This window comes from Symphalangus syndactylus, chromosome 4 (assembly GCF_028878055.3).
Source record: "Symphalangus syndactylus isolate Jambi chromosome 4, NHGRI_mSymSyn1-v2.1_pri, whole genome shotgun sequence".
In the NCBI taxonomy this organism is placed as follows: Eukaryota; Metazoa; Chordata; class Mammalia; order Primates; family Hylobatidae; genus Symphalangus; species Symphalangus syndactylus.
In genome coordinates, this window is record NC_072426.2 from 66,039,132 (window position 1) to 66,049,376 (window position 10,245).

Here is a 10,245-nt window from a genome sequence, read left to right on the forward strand (position 1 = left end):
AGACAAAGGGGGTCTCATCCCTTCACTCTAATTCAAAGAATCCCAGACAGGAATTCTGGGATTCCTGTCCAAGCCCTATAGCCAGGGAGGGAGGTACCCTGGGAAGGGCCCCACCTCACAACCACACATCTTGAAAAGTGGGGATAAGTGGTTTGCTAAAAGATTCCCAGGTTCTGCTCACAGAGGAACGAAGGAAACTCGACAGGTCAACCACGTCGTATCCACATGCCTTCCTCTTCTGTGGTGGGTTTGCCCCTCAGAAGGAAAACTCATTACCACCTAGTAGAGCTGTGCTTTCAATAGAGCTATACCTGATTACTTATCTCTGATATTGCCATATTTTCACGGAGTGTGATGGGAAGCCAGCCATAACAGAAGCACAACAATCATTTCAGATTTCTCTATTCTCCTGATTCCTACCAAACTCACTTAGGTAAGTACTAACGATGGCTCAGTTGATAATCCTTTGGCAAAACCAAACCAGACAAAAACATGTCTAATAACCCGATCCCCAAAAGCCAGGTGGATAGAGAAGATCTTTATCTCTCCCTGAGAAGTAACAAAGAGGTATCAACCAGGAATCTGGTGACTTTATGAGCTCCAGATCAAGTGACAAGCCAACTCCGAGCAAAATTTCTGACCTTAGGATCTACCTCTCTTATGTGGCAATTAGCATTTGCTACCATTTATTGTTAATGGTATAAATGTCCTACCTCCCCAGTTCAACCGAAAGCCAATTTATAGGCAAGAGCCATCTCAAATCTCTTAATATTCCCTTCTCTTGCACAAACTTTACTTCTCATTTTATGCTTATATCATCTGACTCTACATCCCTTGCCATCTTTATCAACAAATTTCTACCAACTCGGAATTTTCTTCTCTACCTCATTCCTGGACAGTTCCTTGGGTGATTTACTCCAATGCCTACCTCGACGATCCTTCCAACTACTTCATCTTGTAGCTCCTTCATCAGCCTTAGCTCAAACTACATCCCTAGCTCAAACCACATCTTTATTCCCCATTTAGCAATACATTCACATAGCCAGACCAGTCCTACAGACAGCCCCAACCCTGAAATTCCATCCTGGAATCACAGCTTCCTATGTAGCATAGTGATTGAAAGCTGGTTCAAATCCTGTTTCTGCCATTTGCTACTTATGCGACCTGGGTAATCGCTCAGTGCCTCAGTTTCCTCTTCTGTAAAATGGGGAGTACCCTAGACCTCCCTTACAGATTTGTGCTCAAGAAATGCTTGCTATTATTACCTGCCCTCTGCCCCTTTTTTGAGATAGGGTCTCACTCTGACACCCAGGCTGGAATGCAGTGGCACGATCATGGCTCACTGTAGCCTTGACTTCCTGGGCTCAGGTGCTTCTCCCACCTCAGCCTCCCCGGTAGCTGGGACTACAGGCATGCACCACCATGCCCGGCTAATTTTCGTATTTCTTGTAGAGAGAGGGTTGGCTGCCCAGGCTCGTCTCGAACTCCTGGGCTCAAGTGATTCGCCCTCTCGGCCTCCCAAAGTGCTGGGATTACAGGTGTGAGCCACCACTCCCAGCCACCTGCCCCTTTTTAAAACTGGTACTAATTTGATTTTTTTTGTATCCCATCCTTGAGAGCTTTCTATTCTCCCAGTAAACTCACCCTCTGCAGCTCTCCCTTCCCCGCTACCTTACATGCCATGAGCTGCCTTCTACCAGCAGCTTCGATTCACTCTGAAATTGCCTGCTTATATCCAACTTGAGGTTAATCTAATTATTCCAAGTTCTACTGGAGAAAAGGATGTACATGTAGGGACTGTCTCCATTATACATGGATTATTTCCCACCTTTGTGGGCTCTCATGCAATCACCAAGCCCCTTGGCAGCTGGTCCAGTTTATACTCATTTTTTTTGTTTTTTTATTGATTTATTTTTTTTGAGAAGGAGTTTCACTCTTGTTGCCTAGGCTGGAGTGCAATGGTGCAATCTTGGCTTGCTGCATCCTCCACCTTCCGGGTTCAAGCAATTCTCCTGCTTCTGCCTCCCAAGTAGCTGTGATTACAGGCATGCACTACCATGCCCAGCTAATTTTGTATTTTTAGTAGCAGCAAGGTTTTACGATGCTGGTCAGGATTGTATTGAACTCCTGACCTCAGGTGATCCACTCACCTCGGCCTCCCAAAGTGGTGGGATTACAGGTATGAGCCACCTCACCTGGCCCTCCACTCTCTTTATACCCCTCTCACTACCTCTTTGCATCTTTCCAAAAATTACCTTGCTTCCAAGAGGACCTCTGTTGACACCAATAGACTGGGCTATTTACAGTGTTCTCTCACTTGTTTTTTAGACTTCAACAATTTACCTACTCTATCAGTGCATCTAGATTCACCTTATTCTTTTCTAAAAGTATGTAGTATGTTACGGTAGTACAAGTTGAGTACCCCTTATCCAAAATGCTTAGGATCAGATGTGTTTCCAATTTCTGATTTTTTTTCCTTTGGATTTTGGAATATTTGCATTATACTGCCTGGTTGGGCATCCCTAATCTGAAAATCCGAAATCCAAAATGCTCCAGTGAGCATCTCCTTTCAGCATCATGTCGATGCTCAGAAAGTTTCAGATTTGGGAGCATTTCAGATTTGGGATTTTTGGATTAGGGATGCTCAACTTGTACTATATTTTAACCATTCTACCAATGGAGTGGTTGTTTGAAAGATTCTCCCTACTAATGGCTTTGTAATTGTTAAATACAGTGGCTGTTTTCCATCTTGGTATCCAGCTTGCTGTCCCTGTAGCATCTGACACTTCTGATGACCTCTTGACCCCGCCCCTCCTGCTCAACAATGCTCTGTCCCCAAGGCACCCACCACGCTGCCTGCCCTCTCACCCTTCAGCGTTCTTTCTCGGTTCCTTCAACCGGCTTCTCCCCCACAGGCAGCCTCGTATATTTGGGACTTTCCAGGCTTCCATCCTTAACAGTTGCTTTAATTGTTTTTTCCATATTCACTGAGCACTCCCGAACATTAAATACTATTCTTTTTGCTGATGATTTCCAAATCTCTCCAATCACTCTCCTGAATTCCAAATGTGAATTTCAAATTGCCTACAGTGCAGGCCAACCTGTGGGCCTTACAGGCACTGCAGACTCAATTTGTCCAGAATGAACTTAATGATTGCCCTTTTTGCTTTTCAGTCCCCCTTCCATCCATCGCACCGCTAGCCTTGCCCCTCCTCCTGGGGCAACTGAAATGGTTTTTGTAAAAGCATAAATCGGATACAATGATTCTTTTGCATTTGGTATGCGGGTCTCTGCCTGCAGTCCACATGGCTACTCGTGTGTACCCTTCAGATCTTGGCTCAAAGGTCACCGCAGAGAGGCTGCCCTGACCACCTGAGCAAAGGCATCACTCCCCCCTTCTCCAATTACCCTCTATCCTGTTACCCTCCTCCTATTGCACATATCTCTATTTGAAATTTTCTCTATTTGTTTACATACTGCTTGCCTGTGTCTTCTCTAGAACGCAAGCTCATGAAGACATGGCCTTTGTCTTTTGCACCCCAGAGCCTACAACACCTCCTACAACCCAGCAGGACAATAAACGTGTGGAATGAATAAATCAACTCATCCTTTAAGAAGGAAAGGTCCTGCTGTTAAATTAAGCACTGAGCCCCACATTTCAACCTGACCCATTCTGTCTGAATGTGACACGTTTCCCTCCCCAGCCCACTTACTTTAGTTCAGGCCATTCATATGCATAAACAGATTATCTGTGAATGACAAGCTGATCCCTGGAAAGAGATGGCAAGTTAGCCCCACCCACCATCCTCACCACCATTGAGTTTCACATTGAACCTGACACAAGTTATAACCACCACCTTCTAGGAAAACCATTTCTCAGGAAGCAGGGAGAACGTGGCCACAAGGTCAAGAACGGGTTGGATCCTAGCACATTGAGAGATGGGTACCCTCTGGCTGACACTGCCAGGATTCTCAGGGTTAATGAGGCTCAGTTCTGGGAAACCAGCACCCCACACCCTCCCATCCGGACACACTGCTAGATATTTTACATGCATCCTCCCAATTGGCTCCAGAGCCCAGCTTGCTGTTGCTCCCTTTTACAGACAAGCCATAGGTCACTCAGGAGCCGCCAGCGTGTCCTAGAGCTCCTGCAGAGGCCTCCACTGTCAGCCCCCAACCTGGGTACCAAAGGCTTCAAAGCTCAAGCTCTGTCCACTTGAGCTACTTTATTTCCTAGCTGCCTTCAAAACCCCTCAGTGTCCTTTTTAAAAACAAAACTTGAAGCCCGCCCTGGAGGAGTCAAGAGGAGGCCCAGGAAGAAGGCCTCCAGAGCAGCACGCGGGGGTCTCTGGGGCCCCGCCCGGCTCGCAGAAGCGGCTCCCCGTGGCTCGTGGGGATGGGGACGGCTGGGCGCCGGCGGGACGCTGCAGGAGCGAGCTACCGGCCGGAGGACGCGGGGGGACGCTGGGAACTCGGGGTGAAGGGACGGGACTCATTGTTTCGTCAGATTGGGGGCGGGGAGAGGAGGCCCGGGTCTGAGGATGGAAGCGATCCTCGCCGGGAGGGAGAACAAAGCGGTGGCCCGCTCTCTCCCCCGACGCACGGCAAGCATTTAATCTACAAGCAGGGTGCCAGGGAGGGAGGGGAGCGGGACGAGCCCCAAAATCGGGAGTTTGCATTTACCACGACGCCTCGCCCGTAGTCTGGCGCCTCCTCGCTGCTCCCGGCCATGTTTCTCCCGGGGAACGCGGGAAGGGAAGACGGCGCGGGAAGGAGTAGGGAGGGCGAAGGCTGCGTGGGGGATGGGACGTGGGGATGGGGACGGGGACGGGGACGGGGCCGCCCCGCCCCGGGCCCGCCGGCGGGAAGCAGCGGCCTGGCGCGGATCCATGGCCCCGGCGCTGCGCCCCCTCCCCTGGCTAGGCCGCGGGGGAGCGGGGAGCAGCTGCCAAGCCGCGACCGCTCCCTCTGAGCTCGGGCCCCGGGAGCGTCCCTCGCGGCCGCCGCTGTCGCTGCCGCCGCCTGCCGGATGGTCGCGTGCAGCCCCCGGCCCCGCCGCCAGGCCCCGCGGGGACTCCGGAGCACTAGGCAGCCCGCGGCAGGAAGAGAACGCGTTCGCCAGGCCCCTGATTCCCAGATCTACCGTCCCAGCCCTCGGGCTAACAATCTCCTTGACTCCTCCCTGCCAGATTTCATGCACGCGATCGTCCCAAGCAGAAGCGTGAAAGAGCCTGTGAGCCTGCGTGCTCTTGGAGGATGGGAAGTGTCCTGGATGTGTTTTCAAACCTTGGAGCCGCCACCCACCTCTCTCCACCTCCGCTCACCTCCCTCCACCTCCCCTCACCTCCCTCCACCTCCCCTCACCTCCCTCCACCTCCCCTCACCTCCCTCCACCTCCCTTCACCTCCCTCCACCTTCCTCCACCTTTCTCCACCTTCCCCCACCTCCCTCATCCCAGGGCCTGGAGCTGGAAAGATTACACCCGATTGCTTTTAGGGTGGCCCAGATCTGCAGTGATCAGATCTGGGCTTTGAGGATCCAGCCTTTTGGCCTTTAGTCAACTGCATTCAGGCGAGGAGGGGGAGAGATTTTTACACATTCTCTGCTTTACCAGTTTTGCAAGAACATCTGGTCAGATTGTAATTGTTCCAGGTTGCAGCTTTATTAAAGCAATCGCTCTTTTCTGATTAGAAATCCTTCTTGTATGAGTCTGTTGTTCATTTCAACCCCTCTCAGATCCCTATGCTCCGGTTCTTTGTCCACTCCTGCAGGTTCCTTTTTCTCGGTGTGTCTTCATTCCCTGGGTCCCTGACATCTCACCAGCGTCTTCCTTCACTCAGCCCAATTCGGGTCAAAGCCCTGAATCCAAGAGAACTGAACACAGTTTTCCTGATGCAGGCCTCTTTTGTTCATCTTCGAATTCTGGCACACAGAGGGGAGAGGAATGCTGATTTTGCCTAGTTTAAAGGGGAAATAGTTATCAATCGGTTAATGACGTTCTAGGTTGGAAAAATATTAGTCATCCAGACTTGGCGCCCTGGTCCTGCTCAGCAGGGCTGGCTCTTCATGTCGTTTCTAAGCGCCAGCGCCTTGGAGGGTGCAGCTCCAGAGATCCCTGAAATCAGGCATCTGCTTGGCAACTGCCTCACAGAAATGGGGGGTGTTGTTTCCCAGCACACAGGTTAACATTTTCTCTTAGTAATTGTCAGAGGGCGTTGTTTTGAGCCATTTTTGTAGTCTGCGTCTCACTTCTTTTCCCCAAAGTCAAGCACCATCTTCCATTTTCATTTTCGAAGACCAGGCCCGGGAACCATATTCACAAGCAACATCATTAAAATTTCCAGGAGCAGAAAAGTGCTATCATTAGGATGATGATCAAATTTTAGAGTTCACAAGACTCTCGTGGGGAGCTGGTTAATGCAGCTTCACTGGGTGGGGAAGATCTGTGGAAGCACCTAGAATCCTGCACCTGCTGAGAGACACTAGATGGGTGTGATGTGGGTGGCTCATGACCCATGCTTTAGGGGATTCCACTAGACCATCTTACTGCTTGGATATCAAAACTTAGCCATGAGGCTCAGTGTGGGTGCAGGGCCAGATTAGGGGGTACAAGGAACTTCAAAATATGTCACAGGAATAGTTGCCATACAGAAGTCAAAAAGCATCAATTTTGGTTCCAGCCTAGACACTGTGGAAGATGTAAGGGAAATGGTAGATAAATCTTCTTCCCTTAGAAAGGCTATTAAACGTAAAATCCAACAAGTTCACAGCGAAAAATGTAACTTGCTTGAAAGACAACTGGAATCTTATGAATGTGTGCTCAAGAACATCCTACATAGACTTATATAGGTCATCCTATAAAGGGCACAGAATGATGAGTAAATAGTTTTTAAAAATCTAATTCATTTTCTTTATTATCTTTGTATATTTTGATAATATTTTGTGCATTCTGATTACACTTCAATACTTTGGAGAGCATTAACATAATACAAAATAATACCTGATAACCCAAATAGTATTTGCAAAGACCGGTATCCAGAAATAACAGCTCATCTGTCCAGGCTTTATTCTTAATCTTGCATTATGAGGATTTAGAGGCAAAAATTCTTTTTAAACCTCAAATTTCTGTTACATGTTGTATTAGTCTGTTCTCATATTGCTATAAAGAACTACCTGAGACCTGGATAATTTATGAAGAAAAGAGGTTTAATTGACTCACAGTTCTGCAGGCTATACAGAAAGCAAGGCTGGGAGGCCTCAGGAAATTTACAATCATGGCAGAAGGCAAAGGGGAAGCAAGCACATCTTACCATGGCAGAGCAGGAGACAGAGAGAGAGAGCAAAGGTGCAGTGTCACATACTTTTAAACCATGAGATCTTGTGAGAACTCACTCACTATAACGAGAACAATGTGGGAGAAATCCACCCTCATGAGCCAATCGCCTCCCACCAGATCCCTCCCCCGACATTGGGAATTACAATTCAACATAAGATTTGGGTGGGGACACAGAGCCAAACCATATCACATGTCTAGTGGAATAGCTTTGGACTAGGACCTCTATTTTTCTGTAACAATCCATGTTACTTTAGCCAATGAGTCTAAGCCAATTATATCAGTGTAATATACATCAATTTTCTCATCCGTAAAATGGAGCCACCCATTTATTCTCTACTGCATATGATGAGATGAATGTGAGATACCATGCAAGAGAATTCTTTGCAAAATGCTATAAAACTGTAAGATATTATTAACCTGAGATGCTGTAAAAATGTATGACCAAATGTTTGTAAAATGATTCCATGTGAAAATGACAAGGAATTGTCTTTTAAGGTTGATGGGGCTAGGCACCATGGCTCACACCTGTAATACCAGCATTTTGGGAGGCCAAAGCAGGAGGCTTACTTGAGGCCAGGAATTCAAGACCAAACCTGGGTAATTTAGTGAGACCACATCACTATAAAAAATTAAAAACTTAGCCAGATGTGGTAGTGTGGCACCTGTAGACCTAGCTACTGGGGAGGCTAAGCTGGAAAGATTGCCTGAGGCCAGAAGTTTGAGGCTGCATTGAGTCATAATTGCACCACTGCACTCCAGCCTGGGTGACAGAGCAAGACCCTGTCTCTACAAATAAATAATAATAATAATAAAAGATTGATGTAAGGTGACCAATCAGGGATAGTTATAGTCTAGGGATAATCTAGAGCTGCTATGAGAATGAATACAGAAAAATGATAAAATTATTAAAATAATGAGATTTTTCATAAGAAGGGGTATTTTAGCTCAGACTGTCCATTTCCTTTTCTTTTTCCTTTCCAACTTTTATTTTAGGTTCGGGGGTATACACACAGGTTTGTTTGGGAAAATTGCATGTTGCAGGGGTTAGGTGTACAGATTATTTTGTCACTCAGGTAATAAGCATAGTACCTGATACATAGTTTTTTGATCCTCACCCTCCTCCCACCCTCCACCCTCAAATGGTCAGACTGTCCATTTTCTAATATGCCTTTGAAGGAGCTATAAGAATAAAGATGTGCATCTTTGCAAAGTTAATAACCAGTCAATATACTTGCATTTTTCTGTCATTCTCTTTATTACATTTTAGCAGTAGTTTCTCTGCATTTTATTTTTTTGTGTGTTTATATTGTGTTTACTTATTTTTTTTTAGTTTTATTTTTAACTGACACATAATAGTTGTACATATTATCTATGGGGTACAGTGTGATGTTCCACTACGTGTATACATTGCATAATGATCAACCCAGGGTAATTAGCATACCCATCATCTCAAGCATTTTTCATTTCTTTGTGGTGAGAACATTCAAAATCGTCTCTTCTAGCTGATTTGAAATATACAACACATTATTGTTAAATATATCACTCTGCTGTACCATAGAGAAGGTGTCCCCAACTACCGGGCTGCAAACTGGTACCAGCCTGTGGCCTGTTAGGAACTGAGCTGCACAGTAGGAGGTGAGTGTCAGCGAGCATTCCCACCTGAGCTCTGCCTCCTGTCAGATCAGCAGCCGCATTAGATTCTCACAGGAGCACAAACCCTATGGTGAACCGCACATGGGAGGGATCTAGGTTGCATGCTCCTTCTGTGAACCTAACTAATGCTGGATGATCTGAGATGGAACAGTTTCATCCTGAAACCATGCCCCCTCAAAATATGTGGAAAAATTGTCTTGCACAAAACAGGTCCTTGGTGCCAAAAAGGTTGAGACTACTGCATTAGTATACCAGAACTTACTCCTCTCATCTAACTATAACCTAGTACCTACTAACCAACCTCTCCTACTCTTGCCACTCCTCCCCACTTTTCACCTGACTCTGCTAACCAGTATTCTACTCTCTACTTCTATGCGATCAACTTTTTAAAATTCTGCATATATGTGAGATGATGTAGTATTTGCCTTTTGTGTCCAGCTTTTCTTGCTTAACATAATGTCCTCCAGGTTCATCCGTGTTGTTGCAAATGACAGGATTTCATTCTTTTTGTTGAGGTCTTATCCAAAAAATCCTTGCCTGGACCAATGTCATGAAGTGTTTCCACTATGTTTTCTTTCTAGCAGTTTCATCGTCTCAGGTTTTATATGTTAGTCTTTATTTTGAGTTGATTTTTTTCTTTTGTTTGTTTTGAGACGGAGTCTTGCTCTGTTGCACAGGCTGGAGTGCAGTGGTTTTATCTCGGCTCACTGCAACCTCCGCATCTCAGATTCAGGTGATTCTCCTTTCTCAGCCTCCCGAGTAGCTGGGATTACAGGCGCCCACCACCATGCCCGGCTAATTTTTGTGCTTTTAGTAGAGACGGGGTTTCACCACATTGGCCAGGCTGGTCTCAAACTCCTGACCTCAAGTGATCTGCCTGCCTCGGCCTGCCAAAGCTCTGGGATTACAGGCATGAGCCACTGCACCCAGCCTTGAGTTGATTTTTGTATATGGTGAGAAAGAGGGGTCTAGTTTCATTCTTCCACATGTGGATATTCAGTTTTCCCAGCACCGTGATTCTCTGCATTTTAAATTCTGTAATTATCCTGTGCCACTACCATGGTGAAAACACAAATATTTATAATTCACTGAATTCTCTGCCAGCCTGGAGACTTTTGTCCTGAAAGTGTATACTAATTTTTTTTTTTTTGACATTTTGGTAATTGACGTTTGTCAATACAAATCTGTAATTGAAGGAACAGTTCAATCTATCCACTGAATTGTTCCTAGTCCGTCACTCAGTGACACTAGATTGG

The 10,245-nt window shown here is 46.5% G+C and overlaps 1 protein-coding gene across 2 annotated transcripts in view; it reads right to left on the minus strand.

Annotated features, from left to right (window-relative positions):
* Positions 1 to 4,842, minus strand: part of PRTFDC1 (phosphoribosyl transferase domain containing 1) — a 104,714-nt gene extending 99,872 nt beyond the window's left edge. Inside the window, exons 1-2 of one of the 2 annotated variants that reach the window (XM_063637328.1) lie at positions 4,684 to 4,768; positions 3,714 to 3,770 (exon numbers count right to left, since the gene is read on the minus strand). Coding sequence is in view for 1 of the 2 variants with exons in the window: in XM_055274919.2 (XP_055130894.1) it covers positions 4,684 to 4,731 (48 nt within the window). In the remaining variant the exon portion in view is untranslated. Of the gene's footprint in view, positions 1 to 3,713; positions 3,771 to 4,683 lie in introns of both variants that reach the window. The other variant, XM_055274919.2, reaches the window with a different exon arrangement.
* Positions 4,843 to 10,245: the final 5,403 nt, after the last annotated feature.